This window comes from Daphnia pulex, chromosome 2 (genome assembly GCF_021134715.1).
Source record: "Daphnia pulex isolate KAP4 chromosome 2, ASM2113471v1".
Taxonomy (NCBI): Eukaryota; Metazoa; Arthropoda; class Branchiopoda; order Diplostraca; family Daphniidae; genus Daphnia; species Daphnia pulex.
This window is the reverse complement of record NC_060018.1, coordinates 1,467,660-1,488,307: the sequence shown is the minus strand read 5'-3', so window position 1 is coordinate 1,488,307 and position 20,648 is coordinate 1,467,660. Positions and strand designations below refer to the sequence as shown.

Below are 20,648 nucleotides of genomic sequence, written 5' to 3'. Positions count from 1 at the left end.
AAAAAAACATTTTGACAAAAGTACAAAGAATTTCTTGTTATATTTTATTAAAAGTTAATGAATATATGGATTATTAATTTCGAACTTTTATTTAAAATCCATGGTAAAATTAATTTCTGAATTTCGAATTTTTCGGATTTCTGGGGATTTTTTTGTAAGGGTTTGCCTTTGGTCTGGCAACGTTCTAAAGTAAAGAAGAAACCCCTTCTCGAAAAGCGCGAAAAGTGTCTGGAAGCCAGTGGAAGCCCTTATTCTCTAGTTGTTCATTTCATCCAACACAGCCGTGAACCGACCAGGCATCTATTGCTCTGATTTCATTTTAATGTTTTATGGTTTTATGCTTGATGCTTGAGCTTGATGCTTAATGCACAAAGCACAATGTTGACTTCTGTACAACGTACCCTAAATGAAGTTTACCCAATTAGCTACCCCTTTGGTAATACCCGAAGTAAAAATGTGTTGCAAGACTTCTGTTGCGAAGAAGGTCCTTGCACTTCATCCTTGAAGGTAACCAACAGCAGACTAATCTGTTAGACTGAAAACTAATTTCTGATTTGGACCACTTGCATTTAGGTTCTTTTTCTGGGCAGTTTTGACCTTAGTAACACTCTTCAGGTAGCAAGAAATGATAGGTTCGATGGCATGCAAATCCATCTTACCAACCTAAATCCATCAGTGGTAGCTCGGAACATCACTATTTTGGAAATAATATCAGCCCCTGATTTCAATCCTGAAGACGGTGAAGACTTTGCTTTCCTTTGGGATGTTTGGTATAATCTTGAATGGCCAAAAGTCACCCGTAAGAGATTTCAAGGAGTTTTGAAGGACCTGTTGAATGATTCGTTCCCTGAAAATGTCTCAGTCCCCAAAACTAAACATTCTGAAATGTTGAAGAAGGTGTGGAGTTCTTGGCTTTCTGTTTTGTCACAAACTGAATCTGAAGATAGTTTTTTAGTGAAAAAAGTAGGCTTGGAAAGGTAAATTTTTTTCAAGCTTATAACTAGATTGAAGTACTAAACCATCTTTTATTTTCCAGGAAACTGAATGTCTGTAAACACTGGGGCCACATCACTGAAGGGAAAATGGAAAACGCGAAAAATGTTGGTTTTTCGACGATCATTGATGTATTAGCTTCTAGCCTGGAAAAAAGTATTGGGCTTGAAGGGTTAAAAGATTCAGCGAGGCAGAATATCCGTGAAGAAGCTAAGCGCTATTTTGAAAAAGGTAGCTGTCGACTTGAAAACGATATCAAGCTCGTGTGTCTTAATCCAACATTGCTTGACCAAGAAACGCTCAGCTATAATCTTCAAAGTTCCCTGTGCCCCTTTGATGGATACTTGCCGCTACTTGAAGAAGAACTGGACACTTCAATCAAGAGCAAGATGATGATACGTTCCTGCCAGAAAATTCTCAAAAAGCTTCTTTCTTTTTATCGAAAACGCCTCATCAACGGGAAAACCTTCGAATTGTTCTTCTATTTGGAGGATGCCATAGAGTTCTGCTATTCTGAAAACGTCAACAAGTTCGACGTAATTGACTGCTCTAACATTGCAGATCATGTCGGATTAGCGAATTTGATCCTCGCATGCAGCGGGAAGTTGTCCGATAATCCATCAGCAATGTTGTTCACCGAAACTTTTCATTGGTTCGACTTTGGAATGGGATCAGTGAAGTTATACGTCGAGAACGCCCTTTGTTGCCCGTTGAGCATGATCCCAACTACATATGGATTGCGTCTCAAAAGCCGCATCGAACTAGGATTGCCTGAGTTGCTGCGACGTTTGATGGCGCCCATTAACATTTGCTGGCAACGAGCACCTCCCTTTCGTAACGTTGTCATGTCACCCTCTTCTGCACTTAGCGGGTTCCTGGATCAGTTAGCGAACGTTTGCTTTGATGCAAAGTTTCCTTTACAGATCACAGGTATCCCTCCCGGAGCCGGATGTGGCATGTTGCTGTATACCCCGCAAACGTTCAGCTACGTAGTGAACTCGATGATTCAACGGCTTGGAAGAGACCACTGGTTGAAGAAAGATGTCCGGTCGGCCGAGATGCATCCTCATTTTCAATTAGCTAGACAAACACTTGATTCCTGGAAAGATGGCCAGAAGATTCTTAAAATCTCCGCAACTATTCCTACTGCGTCTTCAAACAAACTGTCTTCTCTAATAGGGATTCCAAGCATTCGATTGATACTCCTGCCAAAAGCGAAGAAAGGGAACTGCTATGAATTTTTTGGACCAGATGTCCATTTCATCGACAACTTTCAATTGGAACTGGAGAAGACCTCAACCGGATTCCAAAACGTTTCAATTTCCTTTCTCCTGATTCCTAATCACGGGCTCGAAGAAACTCATCGTGCCATCATCGTTGATATAACGAATGGATCAGAATTTCTCGTCTTTGAGTCGTTTGAATCAGTGCAGGTCGAGGACTGGAGTTTTCCTTATCCGTTTATTCCTTCGAGAAACCAACGAGAGGATCCCTCTCCTGAAGAATTTCACATGGAGGTTGACAGTTGCGTCGAGTCCGAAGATCAGTTCCATCTGAAAATAAATGTTATTTCATCCAAAAGTGTCTCAGGTGGGTTTGTGAACGTTTTTGCCATTTCATCGGTTAATTGTTTTTTTTTTTTGTTTTTTTGTAGGCTTAAAAGTAGAAACGAATGTTCGGGCGCCTTGTGAATCCTGCCACGAGATTACTTTGTCACTGAACCAGCCTGACAATTTCAAGCCGTTAGTGCTTTCACTTCCTTATCCAATCCTTGTCGATGGCATCCGCGCTACCCTTAATCTCAAAAGCCGCCATGTTGATTTAGTGCTAAAGAAAGCATTGTGGGAACCATGGCCGTGTGAGTACCGACCTGCTGACAATTTGCACAACGTCTTAGATCCAGATCAACTAAAACCTTGGAAAGAAGAATCCCTCCAACATTCTTTGAAGAATCACATTAGAAACCAGTTCAACATTAATGTTGTGAATAATGTTTCCCTAATGAAACAATCCCCTTTGAATGTTGTTCGATTTGTTATGAATGTTCTGTTTTCGGATATCTCTCGTAAAAAGCCCTCTCGTTGTTTCACCATCAAACGGACGAATGCACCAACACCCGACTGGATCTTTCTAGTCCATCGTCCTGTTTCAACAACTCCGACGGGCAGACCATTCCTTTTGCTTTCGGCGTTTGATTTCCAATTGGCTTTAAAACTCATTGCTGGCGGCAAATTGAGCGAGGAAAAGAATGAAGAGAATTTCCAGCGAATTTTCCCTGGCGGCATGAAAGGAACGAGCATTCCGATTCAAACGGCTGAAGATTCGCAGCTTTTGAGATTCGTCTTGCGGCTCAACAGAACCAAGATCACACCCAGCAAATGGCAGAAAAAAAACCTCATGCTAGGAGAAGAAAGTCCATGGTTGGCTACATTCGCCTCACCACTTTATACCGATAACCCACATTTGAATGTTGAATCTTTAAATAGGTCGACTCTAGGTAGATCCGTGAATGACAGCAACTGCTGCGCCGCTTGCAATAAAGTTTCACCAAGTCTAAAACGCTGCAGCCGTTGCCGAAGCACTGTTTATTGTAGCGTGGAATGCCAACATCAACACTGGTCGCAGCATAAAATTGTTTGCAAGAAAGTTTGATTGGATTTCATGAATCGACTGTTCATCTTAATGTTAGTCTTTCTCGAATTGCCTGTTGAATTCGTTTTCCCTTCTCAAAACCAAAAGCGGTTTTTTTTCATGCTGTCTTATGTTTTTAAGCTAATTTAAACAAGATAATTTTTTGTGTGTTTTCTAATACAGAAAAGAAAAAAAATTGTTACGTTGTTTCTTGAGAAAGAATCGTTGTAAATTCGGTCGGTAATTTCGTATGCGGCTGTTTTTTATATTGGCAACACCGCTTCACAATTCTCATAAAAGTTCGTCTGCACGTTAATGGTTTCTGTAATTCCGTTCCTCGTCGAAGTCCTAACATAAAAATTTTCGAAGGATTTTCAATTCAGCATCATGATATTTTAAAAAAGTCAGCCATGTCACTGTCAGCATGTCAGCTATGGAATTGTTTTATGTAGAATGCGTTGTAAAATTTTCTTTTCGTTTTTTCTAGTAGTTTCTCTACTGCATGAGCAATCGTAATTCATTTGTTAGACACTTAAACAAGTCACGTTTTAAGGAAATGTTTGAAACCACTTTGGATTCCCAGACTGTATCGTGAACCACATCGTATGACTACAACAGTTGAAGCATGAATTCTTCTTGTGTGCATCGGATTTTCAATCTCTGTTCTGTAAGTGGTGGGTGTTGCAAGAAATTTATTTTCTCAGGATCTGTGTCTGGCCATCATCTGGCTGCTTCAACAACTCAGTGCAAAAGTTTAACTGTGAACATGAGTCTTGAGATTATTGGGTAAGGCTTATTAAGCTTTTGATTTGTGCATACTTAACATTTTCTGTAGATTAAAATTCCTCATATCTCTATCTCTTATTTCCCCAAATGTATCTAGGTTCACAAGTGTGAGTGGCAAGTAACACTCTGACTTCTCCCCAGAAAATGTATCAACTGCCAGCAAACTTGCAGATGATGGATTTGAAAAGATTATAGCTTTGAAAGCTTTTCAGTTTCCTCCAGATCTCAATTTTGGTAATCAAGTTTAAGATCTCCTTCATCGGGTAAATATTTCCTGAAAAGTCTTATTGTTTTATGTAAGAGTATGACACAAAAGAACTGCATTCTTTCTAAATGATTTAATGTTTTCATTAAAGGGTGATGTGACGAACCATTTAAATTCGGCTAGTCAACATTCCGTTTTTATGTAAGGTTAGGCTTGATAATCCCGTTTTTGCTTATTAGTACCGCACAGAAGTTTTCCCTTATTTTGATCGCTTCATTTCCTCAACCTAATTCCCTCTTAGCGCGTGTGTCTCTCCCCTACCCAATATATTACTTGTTCTATCCTATTCAATTCCGCGTACACCGTTTAAAGAATTAAGGTGGCTTTCATCCTTCTTTCATCTTTCGGTATTCTTGCTTTTTTTCTTACACAGAGATAAAATCTGTCTTCTAAAAATATTTTGGGGAAGGTCGGGTAAAGATGAATTAAAATTGCTTTTGTCAACTGGTGGTGGTGACTATTAAACGCACTGCAGATTTAAATTTTATTGCATTACAAAAAAGTAATCCATTTCCATAACAATTTTCGTTTCAGGCTTATCCGTTTGGAGTAGGAAATCTCTTATTACTCAAATATATTTACTGAATAATTATTCAGTAAAGACAGTTTATCCCGTTTCCCCCGACTCGTGTGCTTGAACCTCTAAGACGCGACTTACTTGAAAGACAATATTGCGCAAACGATGTAGGAAAAGAAGAGGGCGAGAAAAATAACGCGGTAATGTCCAAACACTGAAACCTGTTAAGCGAAGGTGAAATTGAAGTGAAATTCAGTCTATTCCGTTTCTTTTATTGTGAAATCTATTCCTGTCACTCCACTCGCATCTGATCTAGATTGCTGTATTGAGTAGCGCATCAAAACGGAGTTTAGTTCGTCTTCTGTTCACTGTCTTACTAATTCGTTCCATACACTGGATGGTACCGTCCATCAGATTGGATCTGCAGAACGCACAGTCGCGGAAGTAAGGCGGTTGTGCTGCCACATCTTTCTACAGTAAATGCAATGGCAGGTTGATCATCTATGTCATCCTCCAATTAGAATTGGTATGAATCTAAAATGTTTTCGTTCTTATTTTTTTCTTATTGACTTTTGATTCATTTAATATGTTTAACCGAGTAGAAGGTGAATCTGGACTTTCGGCCAGTGTAGCAAAGACCGGACGCCAGGTTTTGTTCCAACTCCACAACTTGCCAAACATCTGGCAGCCTGTCTTCAATCCTAAAAGTTACGCACCCTTTCCAAGCCGTTAGAAAGTGATATTTTCTATGTTTTGAGCGTTCCCCCGTCGTATTAGCCAATTTTGATTCCGATTTTTTTACCGACTGTTATCTGATGTGAATTTATCGGATGAAGAACCGGAAAAGAAGTCGGAATTGGTGACTCTAGTAATGCTACAAGTTTTCCTTATTAAAGTGACGTTAACGTGACTTTATCTGTGGTCACAAAATGACTAGCAGCAACCGCTTTGGCTCTCTTTAGTCTTTAGTTCTTTACAAAGATGCGGACGTTTTTTTTTTTTTTTAAATTGCGTAATAGGAAATGGCAATGTTGTTCGTTCCTTTAAATATGGCTGCTAGTATTCGTTTATTCGACACGAGAATCGACAGCAACTGACAGCACTACGTAGAAGCCGTCCCGTCCTGTTTGTAGAAGATATACTCCATTTAAATTTTTGATTCAAACAGCAGTGTAACAGCCGAGCTTTCTTATGTAGTTGTCAGTTTTATGTGAAATGTTTGGCTGGACGCCAAATTAGAACCGTTCGTGAATGTTGAGAAATGTATCGCTTCTAGGTGTATTTGTGTCTTACAGGTGGCGGAGTGTCTGTTCGTGAGTGAATGAAGCAAGTTCGCCATTTGCTTTTGAGACGGTGGACCACAGGTGGACGGAAATGTCAAATGTGATGCTGTGTTTTTTGTTTTGTTTTTACATGTTAAAATGCTGAAGTAATTTCACACAATTCGACCAAGCTGAATCGAAAGTGAACAACTCTTAAAGCAAGTAAGTGAACCGTGAGAGTTTTTACTTTTCGAAAAATCCATTTTCTAATCTACTTGGATTTATTTTGTAAAAGCATGTCGAAGATCTTCTTTCTTCTGCCATTTTCTACGTGATAGCTGCCATGTCATAAAGATGCGTCTTTGAGACAGTCTCACTATATTGCAAGACAAAAGTGTGATGAAAATAGGAATACTGAAATGGTAATGTACTTTTAAGATAAATCAAGTAGGTTAGCATTTTGTTCTTGATGTCGAAGACAAGTGACATCTTATTTCGTGCTTCTAAATAAGAGCTTTTGTGTAAAGTTCTTGTTAAGAGTTGTAAATTTATTTTAATCGGTCAGTGCATAGAAATTCCCTTTATTCTTAAAAACTTGAAATGAAAGCTTAACAATGTCATGAACTTTGGTCATCTTGATTTATTTTTCTTGAGTTTAGTGTACATTTCAAGTATATCATTATTGGTATCTTTTTTACAATTCAAATTGTTATTGTTCTTTTGCTTTGTAGATTTCCATGGTCAGTTTGATGTTTGAGCTGCCTATGGTGTTGCTGTTTGGTGTACAGTGGTTTTGCAGTCATTTTCCAGTTGAGAGATATTCTGAAATGGAGCTTGTGGAGACTTGCAGTTCAACATCATACTATAATGTGTTATTTGCCTATGTTGGTGTCCATGCAGTATATGCAGTGATGAACAGTTGGGCTAGTCAATGTTGCCTGTGGCCGTCTGGCTTATTTTATCGGCTGCATTTTGTCGATATGTCTTCTCTTGCTACCTGTACCGTCGTTGAGGTAATGCCTGATGTACAGCCTCATTTAATTATTGACTTGAAGTTAATATCTCCGTTTTCATTTCAGTTGATTCGTTTGCCGCCGTTCCTTAGACTTGATCCACCGGTGAAACTAAGAAGACGTTGCTGAAATTCAAGATTGATCAAAAAACTATGTAGATAAATTACAAGTGCATAATCTGGGCTCCCTTCTTCAGTGGCCCCGTTTCCCTAAATAACCACTAACCAACGCCCGCCGGTGGTCACTCACTCGCTGCGACAACCAGGAGGAAGGGAGATGTTTGGTCGAACGGGGACTTGCAAGCCGCTTGATTCGATGATGATATCTGTTGGAGGGTCATGAGTCTAAGCCGGAAGTCTTCTATGATGCATTGCTCTCTTAAAAACTGTTCCTCGACTCTCTTCGCTCTATTTCCGGTTTCTCTTAACCATGGCCGGGTAATCTCCCTGGTCGAGTCAGTCGGGCAGTGTCTTCCCCTGCTTGACTGGCTGCAGTTTGAACCGGACGGTCTGTTAAAATAAGAATTTAAATCTAGAACAACGCCTTTGAGCGGCCCGGACAATCCTGAATCCTTTAGGGTTGCCATTCCATCGAGGCTTAAACGAGGGTACGTAATTACACGTTAGTCAAATTGCTAAAGCTACAAATTCAATTGTTTGTATTACCCAGATGACGCGGAGGTGTTGCCCATTGAGGGGTTTTGGTGACAAGGAGTCAATGAACGAAATGCTAAACCAAATAAAAAAAATATTAAAAAAGGTAATGCTAGATACGACATGAAGCTTTTGCTTTCGCAGAGAATAATGTGTATTTGTGTGCAACCAACGATCCTTTATATATCCGAGCCGAGTCCTTTCCATCTATTCGGTGTGAAGAGAAAAACCCGAATTTCAACACATTTTACTGCTTAGCAACGAAAACAAAGCGAGTGTCAAAACATCGTTTTACTTGCGCATACTTTATTGCGGTAGAAACGCGTTGATCATGTAACAGGGTAAATTTTTTCCCTTTTGTTCATGCAGCACCAAACGACACGCGATAGGTTCCGGCGGTCATCAACTATTCAAGATGGTAGACCTGTCGATGTAAAAGACAGGGTAAGGATAGCTCCTGTAAATGTTATTCATTTATGTTAAAAGCTGCTAGTAGGATCGCATGGTTGAATCTGCGGTTACAAAATCCATGGGCCTAGAGTTCAGGTATTGTCAATCTATCATTCGATTTGTGTTTTAGATTCTCCTTAATCAGTTGTGGAAATACGAGCATCATTTAAGTTCATTTTTGAGTTAGCGTTGTGAACGTAACGGACGAACTCTGACAGTCTATCGAGCTTTAGAAATTTCGTCAAATTTCTTATTTTATTAATTTTATTTAACCGTTTTATGAGAAGCTTCGATTTGTATTTCTTTTTTTAAATTAATAATTTACCTTTTTTTAAATCTCTATTTTGAGATTTTTTCCTCCGGTTGCAGGTACAAGGGTTATGTGTTTGAAACTTAGATAAGGTTGCAGTAGAATATTTTCAAAAAAGCCAATTGTTCAAACGGTTCGAAATTGAAGATTTATTCATTCACTGAATAAATGACTCAAATGTCAATTGGTATAAAGTGACTAAAGTTTAAGCCATTATCATTTATGATTTAATATTTATTTTGATATTGGATTTTGTAGACCCATCCCCAGCAACGTCAACCTGCAGAAAGAAAAAGGCCAGTTTCTATGGCCTTCAGACTCGAAGATCGCGGAGATAACTACGTAAAACTGGCATGGGGTGGCGTAGAGGTTGGGTGAGAATGACACGTTTTTCAACATTATCAAGCAGGTAGAATAGCCGCAAGGGTAAGCTATGTGGTATTCATTTTGATATTTTGGTTTTTGTAGACCCATCCCCGGCAAAGTCACCTGCAGAAGGAAAGGCCAGTTTGCATTTCAATTGAAGGTCATGGAGATCATTACATAAAAGGTGTTATGTAGTGGTGTAGAGGTTGGGTGAGAAAGGGACGTTTTGCATCATTATCAAAAAGGTAAAAAAGCCGCAAGGCATAAGAGGAGGGGTGAGAAAAAGTCGTATAAAAGGCGAGAGAAAATTTGACAGGGATCAGTCGAGCGAGTATCTCCGACACGGCAACAGCTGCATTCTTCGTCGTAATATCAGTTCGTTATCATGGGTAATTTTGAGTCGGAAATCTATTCTATCTTTGTTGTTAGTTGTTCATACGACTAGTTACATTCGAAAAATAATTTCCAATTGTTTATTGCATAGTTAATTATGGTGTAGTGTTGCTGTTGTGTGTCGTATCGTTGATGTCGACCACGAGAGAAAATCTTACAGAAGGAAAGAGAAAGGGCAACAGAAGTCAATCGAGTGAGCATCTCCGACCCGGCAACAACTGCATTCTTCGTCGCATCATCAGGTCGCAATTACGGGTAAATAAATATTCTGTATTTCTACGTGGAATTTTGTATCAATTTCTATTTTTTCTATCTGATAATCTGTCCGTTATTGTTGAATATTTCATATTGTCTGGTTAACTATGCCGTCGTGCTGCCGTCGTGGATGTTGTATCATCGATGGCTGGGTCGACCACTGGTACCGATGTCTCCTGGATAAGGCGGATACCAAACTGCAACGCTGCCGCCTTACTACACAACAATATACGCAACGACCAGTTACTACACCGAGGTTGCACAGTTTGGTTTACAGTTAAACCACCAAGGATCCAGATCATTACACCACAACTTGTGCTGCTCCTCGAGCTACACTACCAAAGCGCTAGAGTACTACGCCGAGGCTCCTAAGTACTACACCACCAAGGCACCTAAGACTACGCAACTACGTATGCTGCCCCAACCTACGACACCGAGGCTTCAGCTTATTACACCACCAAAGCTGTCGAATACTACACAGGAGCGCCCAAGTACGATAGAAATCAGTCGAGTGAGCTTCTCCCGACACCCATCACGGCAGCCCCGAAGTTTCGAATAAACTTCGCTTCAAACAGTGGAACGGCAAACAGTGAAGGTGAGCTCTTTATTATTGGAATTATGTGGAACATGTACTAATGACTTGTTTTCCTTCCTTGTCTGTTTTACGAACAAGAATTCTACTGCAATCGCGTCGAATTGAATAGCAACGATAACACATTCGTACGTGTACACCGTGTTAACTTGACATGGTTGGTCGGAAAGCCAAACTTAACGATGGCGGTACCATCACCTACGAGCTACGACAAGTGCGTTATTGCCACAGGTAAACATTTTATTCCAAAAGAAATTCGTCTTTAAAAGTCTCAATGATTACACCTTTATGGAATGTTGAATAACTTTGATAATCTTCCTGCTCGATAGTATCTAAGAGTCTTTTTAAACTGCTAGCAATTTATTTCTGTGAATTAGTTCTACGAATAGAATTAGTTCTACGAATTCCTCTAAAAATGGCCTTTATTTTCTTGTTAGGTGGTAAACGAAAATCTTTTCCAATCCCTGAGCGGTGCCCTTAAAGATGCCCACGAGCACGTAACGCTATTCCGCAACATCGATGGCGGTAACATAGGCCGAGTTCTCCCTAAATATTTGAGCCAATGGATAACCGAGAAGGTGAAAGCGGAAAGTGTTAATGTGTTGCCCAAAGCTAATGTTGAGGTTGCAATTTTGCAAGACTACAAGGTCGCATTGACCTTAAACGATGGTCAAAAGGTAAACAGTTATTTCAGTACATGTTTTAGCGATGTTAATTAAAATCTAAAAATTATTTTAGCAGATTTAAACCGAGTCGTCGCTGCTGCTGTCGGTTGGGACGCAAACACGGATTTGGCTGTCGCTTTTGGTTTGGAAATAAATTCCAATTTTGGTGGTTATTGAGTCAATACCGAGCTTGAAGCACGATCGAACGTCTGGTTGGTAAGGATCTTTGAACATTTTATTTCATATAAATTGTAATACTTGTGACTAAAACTTAACCAACATTGACCGCTCTGATGTTGTTGTTAGATAGTATGTGCAGTTCTTGTTAAATTAGATTCTAATTATTGGGTATGGATTTTATTTTTTACTAGGCTGGAGATGTTGCGTCTGTTTGTGATATCAAATTGGGTCGTCGTCGTATGGAACATCATCACTTTGCTGTTGTATCAGGGCGATTGCTGGAGAGAAGAATACTGACAACGAAACATGGATGAACAACTGCAGTGCACTGTCACCAAGTGCATTCTTCGTCGTATTATCAGTACGCAATCGGGTAAATATTCTGGTTCATGGAATTTGCATCAATTATTTGTTTTTATCTGTTAATGTACCATATTGAATATTAATGTTCAAATCAATTACCGCCTATTTGATTGTAGTGTCGTGCTGTTGCCGTTTGTCGTATCGTTGAAGGTTGGGTCGATCACTGGTGTACCCATGTCTCCTGGTTATGGCGGATACCAAAGCACCACGCCGTCGCCTTGCTACACAACGACAACATTCGCACCAACCGGTTACTACACTGAGGGCCACAATTACTACACCACCAAGGCTCCAGATTATTACACTGCAACTAATGCTGCCCCAAGCTAAATCACCAAAGATCCTGAGTACTACGCCGAGGCTCCCAAGTATTACTCAGTTCCTAGCTACTACACCGAGGCTTCAACTTATTACACCACCAAAGCGGCTGAATACTACACCGAGCCGCCCAAGTACTTCACCACCAAGGCTCCAGAGTATTACACCACAACTTGTGCTTCCCCGAGCCGCTACACCGAAGCCCCGAAGTATTACTCTGCCCCAAGCTACACAAATACAACTGAGGCGTCCAAGTATTACGCAGCCCCGACTTACTACACAGCGGCTGCTCCCTTCGTACTACGTTGAATCGGAATACTACACCGAGGCTCCAGTTTACTACACCACAACCTACGCTACACCTAGCTACTACACCGAGGCCCTACACTACCAAGGCACCCGAGTATTATAACACTACTTAAGCTGTTCCGACCAACTACACCGAACCTCCGAAGTATTACTCTATCGGTCTATCCCGATTTACTACAACACTAAGGCACTTAAATATTACACCCCCCCTACGCTTCTCCAACTTATTACAGGGACGTTTCTAAATACTAGAGTCGAATTTTCAATTTTAATAATTATGTTCAGATTTGTCGGTAATATCTTAATAATTACTAGTCACTGGGAATTGTTGATCTTTAAAGAGAAATAAATTTTGTTTAACCTGGGTAATCATTTTGTACGACTTCTCTTGCCACCTAAAATCTGGAGATGACCTATAACTTATGTAAAACTTCAAAGTTGTAAAAAATATACAAGTCGTGAACTAAAAATTTTTTTATTATAAGTTATAAGACACAGCAAACAAAAACATTAAAAGGAATTGCTTTATTGTCCCACCTCCACCCACAATTCTACCACATTTTACAATCACATACATACATACACTTAAGTTAACCCGTTGGCTGCCACGCCATACAACCCGTAGGTTGTACTCTACTGCTCTACGCGCCACGTCTGAAGGATCCGTGACCAAAGTGGGACTTGCCATTGCTGACAAGTCCGGGCTGACACGGTGACAGGAGAATCCATCACCGTATCGACAAGGGGGAAGTCCCTATAGTGCATTGCCTTATCAGGCGCCTTGCGGCAAGTTTTGGGCTGGTGCGACTTTCCGACCCCGCGGCATGAAAACCACGAGACCGAACAGCGCACGCAGCCCGTGCTAAGTAGCTAGGGGTGGACAAAGGCGTGGCAGACAACGGGTTAACTAACACTAACACAAACATATTACCAACAACAAATGATGATCCGCGCTGACACTTTGGAGATACCGGCGACGTTATGGTGTCCATCTTCTCGAAATTTCCTCTGCATTACCTGAATAAAGAGAAAACAATTCTTATTTACTGACATGCCAATAAAAGTTACATAATACAGAAAGAAACCATAATCAGGTTTTTTAGCTCAAAGATTTAAATATGCAATTTTTTAAAGTTTAAATCAAGCTTGCAATGTTGAGAACTGTTAAGAGAACAAAGCTCACTTGCTAGTCTTTAAAAAAAATTCCGGAAGTATACCGGAAGTAACCACAGCGCCTCAACCATTGAGCTGTCGTCAAATTAAACCACATATTCGTGATCCCCATGAAATTTGGGGTCGATTAGGTGTGATTTAAACGAAATCCAAAATTTGGCCAAAATCGAGAATTTTCCTGATGCATAGAATCTGTATTTCACTATTTGGTGACAACGTGATATCTGACAAATACAAACGAGTGAGAAGACAAGCAATATGGTACATGTTACAGGCACGATAACAAGAGCACAAGTGGGGCATGAATAGAGTGATGAATGGCATGAGAAGAGCATGAGAGTGGAATGAAGCGCATGAAATGAAACATGAGTGAAGCATGAGGCGTGAGAATGGCATGAAGCAAGAGCATGAGAAAAGTGATGAATGGCAAGGTGAAGGTGGATGACAGAAAGAGACAAAATGATGGCTGATGTTATGGCATGATGGGGTTTGGTCGATCGTTACGGCGGATGTGGTCAGAGATGATACTTATGGACCCTCGGATTGCCAGGAGACGACATTTGCGACGTAGGGCAGTCCAGGCACCCGGGCGGATGCCCAGGGAACTGGCGATAGAGTTGTTGGACGGAAGCCACGAGCCGAGCGCGCCAATCACGAATGGAAGAGTAGGCCCAAGCTGACCATACTTCTCCACTTTCCGGTTGTAGCCAGCTACGAGGGATTCCGGGGCGTCGAAGGGTACGGTAAGGTCAATTATGGTAGGCGGCGTGGTCGAGAAGACGACGATGTCTGGTCGGAGGGATGTGTCGCGGAAAACCTGGTTGACCTGGAAATCGTGCCCAGCCTTCCGGATGGTGCTGACAATTTCCTCCAACACTTCGTCGTGCCGGCGGCCGATGGATGGAAGGTTGACTCGACAGTGGCTGGTGACGTGGGCAGTGGTCTCAATGTCCTCCTTGCAGCGACGGCACCTTCGGTCGGGTGGAGCAATACCAGGGGCGCCCAGAAGAGGGAGGATGCCAAGCCGGCTCTGGTGTATGAGCTTCCACTCATCGAAGGAAAGAGAGGTGCGGCTGGAAGTTAGTCTCGCCATGTCGTTGGACGAGTCCAGCAGGAGGCCCTGGGCGACTCTACCCTGATGCGGCGCACTGGCAAGTGAGGCAGTCCAGCGGGCCCGAATGGCCGAGCGGAGGCCCCGGACGGCTTTGGCTGAGGAGCAGGAGACGTCGTCGGCAACCACTTTAGTGGACGATTCGTCGCCGGATACGTCGATCCTGACATTCAGCCTTCGGGCCGCTTTCCTAGCTCTTGACCAGGTGTTAGGGCCGCATTTGTAGAATCGGGAGTCATAAAGACCCCCGCGTGTAGAGCCAGATAGGAAGTCGGAGAGGGGGAGAGATGCACCGCATGAGCTCCCGAGGCCCTTCGAGATGTGCTGTTCCAGTTGGGAGCGGGCAGAAAGGCGGACGACTGGGTCCTGACTGTCCAGTAGCTGGGCGGCACGCGCGATGATCCAAACGTCCGCATCCAACTTGAGCTGGGAAGCCCCCAGTCCACCCGCCCGCCTGTCAGCAAAGAGAAAAGCCGAGTGAGAGTTACCAGATTTCGCCAGTGTCGCCTTTGTTGTTGTTACATCGTGAAACAAGGCAAAATGGGCGAAACAATTGGATGCTAATTAATACTTATATTCCTGTGATTTCATATACCAAATTGAACTTCGTATCATATGTAGGTTTACCTAATTTCCTTATTTTTATGCTGTACTAACTTATTTCTTCAAATTTTAGATGCATTCTGTCAGTCATTCCAAAAAGCTGACTTAGCGCTCAGTCACTTTCCCTCCAATAGACCCATCATGTTGTCAAAAGCATAAAGCTCATGTGTGAAGCTCACATATCGTGGAATACAAATGTGTGGAGACAAGGTATTTCCCCATTACTGCTACAACACCAACCACACCACGTCAAATGCCATACTAAATTCAGCACCATTCACCCATATGATAAAGGTAAGCATCAATATAACCTATCACCACGCTACTGCAATACTTCATGACACTTTCGTTAGCATCAGGAAATTTACACCTAAGGAGTAAGCTGTTGGTTGCTGTGATTCCATTTTTGCGGTTTTTAACATGAAAATCTTCAGTGTGCTTCTTAGTATAGGTAAAGATTGAAATGCTTTATTAACTGTTATATTTTCAATTCATTAATGCAATACATTTTTTTTACAGAGCACGTAATAGATCCTTAAGCCAATGCTGACCTTTGTCCATGAAGGAAGAGGGACATCCAGCAACGTTCTGCTCCATCCTTATCTTCCCGTCGTACACTCATCTAGCTTCACTGCTTTTGCTGCTACAACTTCACCGACGAGTGTCTTACTTCACCGACGAGTTGGAACACTTCAGTGGTCGCTACCCTTTGCTGATACACACCTACAGTTTCTCACCACGGGATTATGCCCAGGTACCCGACAATTGACTTACTTTCGTAGATTATCTACTAATAATATAGTTGCGTTAAACTCTGTGTCTGTGTAATAATTCCAAAATCAGGCCCTTCTTGCGCGCAAACAAAGTTTTACTTGGAAGTTTCTTTTTTCTAACACTAGATGGCTTTTCGATCATTTTTAGCTGTCAAAACAGTCAGTTTCAGTAACTTTGCACATCTTTTTAAACATTTATTGGCAGTTATTTTGTTGAAATATTTAGTGATAACTAACGATAACTATTCCCCCAACAAAGCTCACTTGTTAGATTTTTAAAAATGTGTTTTTTATTCTACTTCCGGTTTTCTCATTTCTGTCTGTTGTTTAGTAAATATTGATCTGACGCACAAAAGAACCACATATTCGTGATCCTCGTCAAATTTGTGGTAAAGTTCATGTTATGTTTTTTACGTATTCGTACTTCCGGTTTCGAAAATTTTCCTGAACTCAGGAAAATTCTCGATTTTGGCCAAATTTTGGATTTCGTTTAAATCACACCTAATCGACCCCAAATTTCATGGGGATCACGAATATGTGGTTTAATTTGACGACAGCTCAATGGTTGAGGCGCTGTGGTTACTTCCGGTATACTTCCGGAATTTTTTTTAAAGACTAGCAAGTGAGCTTTGTTCTCTTAACAGTTCTCAACATTGCAAGCTTGATTTAAACTTTAAAAAATTGCATATTTAAATCTTTGAGCTAAAAAACCTGATTATGGTTTCTTTCTGTATTATGTAACTTTTATTGGCATGTCAGTAAATAAGAATTGTTTTCTCTTTATTCAGGTAATGCAGAGGAAATTTCGAGAAGATGGACACCATAACGTCGCCGGTATCTCCAAAGTGTCAGCGCGGATCATCATTTGTTGTTGGTAATATGTTTGTGTTAGTGTTAGTTAACCCGTTGTCTGCCACGCCTTTGTCCACCCCTAGCTACTTAGCACGGGCTGCGTGCGCTGTTCGGTCTCGTGGTTTTCATGCCGCGGGGTCGGAAAGTCGCACCAGCCCAAAACTTGCCGCAAGGCGCCTGATAAGGCAATGCACTATAGGGACTTCCCCCTTGTCGATACGGTGATGGATTCTCCTGTCACCGTGTCAGCCCGGACTTGTCAGCAATGGCAAGTCCCACTTTGGTCACGGATCCTTCAGACGTGGCGCGTAGAGCAGTAGAGTACAACCTACGGGTTGTATGGCGTGGCAGCCAACGGGTTAACTTAAGTGTATGTATGTATGTGATTGTAAAATGTGGTAGAATTGTGGGTGGAGGTGGGACAATAAAGCAATTCCTTTTAATGTTTTTGTTTGCTGTGTCTTATAACTTATAATAAAAAAATTTTTAGTTCACGACTTGTATATTTTTTACAACTTTGAAGTTTTACATAAGTTATAGGTCATCTCCAGATTTTAGGTGGCAAGAGAAGTCGTACAAAATGATTACCCAGGTTAAACAAAATTTATTTCTCTTTAAAGATCAACAATTCCCAGTGACTAGTAATTATTAAGATATTACCGACAAATCTGAACATAATTATTAAAATTGAAAATTCGACTCTAGTATTTAGAAACGTCCCTGTAATAAGTTGGAGAAGCGTAGGGGGGGTGTAATATTTAAGTGCCTTAGTGTTGTAGTAAATCGGGATAGACCGATAGAGTAATACTTCGGAGGTTCGGTGTAGTTGGTCGGAACAGCTTAAGTAGTGTTATAATACTCGGGTGCCTTGGTAGTGTAGGGCCTCGGTGTAGTAGCTAGGTGTAGCGTAGGTTGTGGTGTAGTAAACTGGAGCCTCGGTGTAGTATTCCGATTCAACGTAGTACGAAGGGAGCAGCCGCTGTGTAGTAAGTCGGGGCTGCGTAATACTTGGACGCCTCAGTTGTATTTGTGTAGCTTGGGGCAGAGTAATACTTCGGGGCTTCGGTGTAGCGGCTCGGGGAAGCACAAGTTGTGGTGTAATACTCTGGAGCCTTGGTGGTGAAGTACTTGGGCGGCTCGGTGTAGTATTCAGCCGCTTTGGTGGTGTAATAAGTTGAAGCCTCGGTGTAGTAGCTAGGAACTGAGTAATACTTGGGAGCCTCGGCGTAGTACTCAGGATCTTTGGTGATTTAGCTTGGGGCAGCATTAGTTGCAGTGTAATAATCTGGAGCCTTGGTGGTGTAGTAATTGTGGCCCTCAGTGTAGTAACCGGTTGGTGCGAATGTTGTCGTTGTGTAGCAAGGCGACGGCGTGGTGCTTTGGTATCCGCCATAACCAGGAGACATGGGTACACCAGTGATCGACCCAACCTTCAACGATACGACAAACGGCAACAGCACGACACTACAATCAAATAGGCGGTAATTGATTTGAACATTAATATTCAATATGGTACATTAACAGATAAAAACAAATAATTGATGCAAATTCCATGAACCAGAATATTTACCCGATTGCGTACTGATAATACGACGAAGAATGCACTTGGTGACAGTGCACTGCAGTTGTTCATCCATGTTTCGTTGTCAGTATTCTTCTCTCCAGCAATCGCCCTGATACAACAGCAAAGTGATGATGTTCCATACGACGACGACCCAATTTGATATCACAAACAGACGCAACATCTCCAGCCTAGTAAAAAATAAAATCCATACCCAATAATTAGAATCTAATTTAACAAGAACTGCACATACTATCTAACAACAACATCAGAGCGGTCAATGTTGGTTAAGTTTTAGTCACAAGTATTACAATTTATATGAAATAAAATGTTCAAAGATCCTTACCAACCAGACGTTCGATCGTGCTTCAAGCTCGGTATTGACTCAATAACCACCAAAATTGGAATTTATTTCCAAACCAAAAGCGACAGCCAAATCCGTGTTTGCGTCCCAACCGACAGCAGCAGCGACGACTCGGTTTAAATCTGCTAAAATAATTTTTAGATTTTAATTAACATCGCTAAAACATGTACTGAAATAACTGTTTACCTTTTGACCATCGTTTAAGGTCAATGCGACCTTGTAGTCTTGCAAAATTGCAACCTCAACATTAGCTTTGGGCAACACATTAACACTTTCCGCTTTCACCTTCTCGGTTATCCATTGGCTCAAATATTTAGGGAGAACTCGGCCTATGTTACCGCCATCGATGTTGCGGAATAGCGTTACGTGCTCGTGGGCATCTTTAAGGGCACCGCTCAGGGATTGGAAAAGATTTTCGTTTACCACCTAACAAGAAAATAAAGGCCATTTTTAGAGGAATTCGTAGAACTAATTCTATTCGTAGAACTAATTCACAGAAATAAATTGCTAGCAGTTTAAAAAGACTCTTAGATACTATCGAGCAGGAAGATTATCAAAGTTATTCAACATTCCATAAAGGTGTAATCATTGAGACTTTTAAAGACGAATTTCTTTTGGAATAAAATGTTTACCTGTGGCAATAACGCACTTGTCGTAGGTGATGGTACCGCCATCGTTAAGTTTGGCTTTCCGACCAACCATGTCAAGTTAACACGGTGTACACGTACGAATGTGTTATCGTTGCTATTCAATTCGACGCGATTGCAGTAGAATTCTTGTTCGTAAAACAGACAAGGAAGGAAAACAAGTCATTAGTACATGTTCCACATAATTCCAATAATAAAGAGCTCACCTTCACTGTTTGCCGTTCCACTGTTTGAAGCGAAGTTTATTCGAAACTTCGGGGCTGCCGTGATGGGTGTCGGGAGAAGCTCACTCGACTGATTTCTATCGTACTTGGGCGCTCCTGTGTAGTATTCGACAGCTTTGGTGGTGTAATAAGCTGAAGCCTCGGTGTCGTAGGTTGGGGCAGCATACGTAGTTGCGTAGTCTTAGGTGCCTTGGTGGTGTAGTACTTAGGAGCCTCGGCGTAGTACTCTAGCGCTTTGGTAGTGTAGCTCGAGGAGCAGCACAAGTTGTGGTGTAATGATCTGGATCCTTGGTGGTTTAACTGTAAACCAAACTGTGCAACCTCGGTGTAGTAACTGGTCGTTGCGTATATTGTTGTGTAGTAAGGCGGCAGCGTTGCAGTTTGGTATCCGCCTTATCCAGGAGACATCGGTACCAGTGGTCGACCCAGCCATCGATGATACAACATCCAATAACAGCACGACGGAATAGTTAACCAGACAATATGAAATATTCAACAATAACGGACAGATTATCAGATAGAAAAAATAGAAATTGATACAAAATTCCACGTAGAAATACAGAATATTTATTTACCCGTAATTGCGACCTGATGATGCGACGAAGAATGCAGTTGTTGCCGGGTCGGAGATGCTCACTCGATTGACTTCTGTTGCCCTTTCTCTTTCCTTCTGTAAGATTTTCTCTCGTGGTCGACATCAACGATACGACACACAACAGCAACACTACACCATAATTAACTATGCAATAAACAATTGGAAATTATTTTTCGAATGTAACTAGTCGTATGAACAACTAACAACAAAGATAGAATAGATTTCCGACTCAAAATTACCCATGATAACGAACTGATATTACGACGAAGAATGCAGCTGTTGCCGTGTCGGAGATACTCGCTCGACTGATCCCTGTCAAATTTTCTCTCGCCTTTTATACGACTTTTTCTCACCCCTCCTCTTATGCCTTGCGGCTTTTTTACCTTTTTGATAATGATGCAAAACGTCCCTTTCTCACCCAACC

At 41.4% G+C, this 20,648-nt stretch overlaps 1 protein-coding gene and 4 long non-coding RNA genes across 20 annotated transcripts; 4 read left to right on the top strand and 1 right to left on the bottom strand.

Moving 5' to 3' along the window:
* The first annotated feature begins 214 nt into the window (after positions 1 to 214).
* LOC124203702 lies at positions 215 to 7,626 on the top strand. 13 transcript variants are annotated; one of them, XM_046600509.1, is made up of 12 exons: positions 215 to 507; positions 574 to 977; positions 1,037 to 2,583; positions 2,648 to 4,410; positions 4,508 to 4,673; positions 4,767 to 4,816; positions 5,210 to 5,392; positions 5,509 to 5,718; positions 5,795 to 6,676; positions 6,750 to 6,876; positions 7,186 to 7,467; positions 7,534 to 7,626. In XM_046600509.1, exons 1-4 carry the CDS (start codon positions 358 to 360, stop codon positions 3,643 to 3,645), a joined length of 3,099 nt encoding a protein of 1,032 aa, XP_046456465.1. In that variant the 5' UTR covers positions 215 to 357; the 3' UTR covers positions 3,646 to 4,410; positions 4,508 to 4,673; positions 4,767 to 4,816; positions 5,210 to 5,392; positions 5,509 to 5,718; positions 5,795 to 6,676; positions 6,750 to 6,876; positions 7,186 to 7,467; positions 7,534 to 7,626. The 13 variants fall into 13 exon arrangements, with proteins under 13 accessions (XP_046456465.1, XP_046456542.1, XP_046456533.1 ...); XM_046600586.1 differs by lacking the exons at positions 5,509 to 5,718; positions 5,795 to 6,676; positions 6,750 to 6,876; positions 7,186 to 7,467; positions 7,534 to 7,626 and having other exon boundaries at positions 2,648 to 4,027; positions 4,329 to 4,410; positions 5,210 to 5,404; XM_046600577.1 differs by lacking the exons at positions 5,509 to 5,718; positions 5,795 to 6,676; positions 6,750 to 6,876; positions 7,186 to 7,467; positions 7,534 to 7,626 and having other exon boundaries at positions 2,648 to 4,072; positions 4,329 to 4,410; positions 5,210 to 5,404.
* A 1,403-nt stretch (positions 7,627 to 9,029) lies between these two features.
* LOC124203762 lies at positions 9,030 to 9,406 on the top strand. The gene is made up of 3 exons (XR_006878607.1): positions 9,030 to 9,067; positions 9,139 to 9,289; positions 9,349 to 9,406. It is a non-coding gene; the product is annotated as an uncharacterized LOC124203762 (long non-coding RNA).
* A 57-nt stretch (positions 9,407 to 9,463) lies between these two features.
* On the top strand, positions 9,464 to 12,690 carry LOC124206713. 3 transcript variants are annotated; one of them, XR_006879696.1, is made up of 9 exons: positions 9,464 to 9,491; positions 9,563 to 9,635; positions 9,731 to 9,894; positions 10,080 to 10,489; positions 10,568 to 10,717; positions 10,924 to 11,163; positions 11,225 to 11,367; positions 11,523 to 11,704; positions 11,811 to 12,690. It is a non-coding gene; the product is annotated as an uncharacterized LOC124206713 (long non-coding RNA). The 3 variants fall into 3 exon arrangements; XR_006879698.1 differs by having other exon boundaries at positions 9,563 to 9,894; XR_006879697.1 differs by lacking the exon at positions 9,464 to 9,491 and having other exon boundaries at positions 9,527 to 9,894; positions 11,228 to 11,367.
* Positions 12,691 to 15,089: 2,399 nt separating this feature from the next.
* LOC124203652 lies at positions 15,090 to 15,617 on the top strand. The gene is made up of 3 exons (XR_006878572.1): positions 15,090 to 15,222; positions 15,282 to 15,502; positions 15,562 to 15,617. It is a non-coding gene; the product is annotated as an uncharacterized LOC124203652 (long non-coding RNA).
* Positions 15,618 to 17,417: 1,800 nt separating this feature from the next.
* On the bottom strand, positions 17,418 to 20,636 carry LOC124204761. Of its 2 annotated transcripts, none has more exons than XR_006879105.1 (8): positions 20,608 to 20,636; positions 20,205 to 20,536; positions 19,612 to 20,021; positions 19,391 to 19,533; positions 18,945 to 19,184; positions 18,741 to 18,883; positions 18,404 to 18,585; positions 17,418 to 18,297 (listed from the first exon to the last, which is right to left on the bottom strand). It is a non-coding gene; the product is annotated as an uncharacterized LOC124204761 (long non-coding RNA). The 2 variants fall into 2 exon arrangements; XR_006879104.1 differs by having other exon boundaries at positions 18,741 to 18,880.
* Between the last annotated feature and the right edge of the window lie 12 nt (positions 20,637 to 20,648).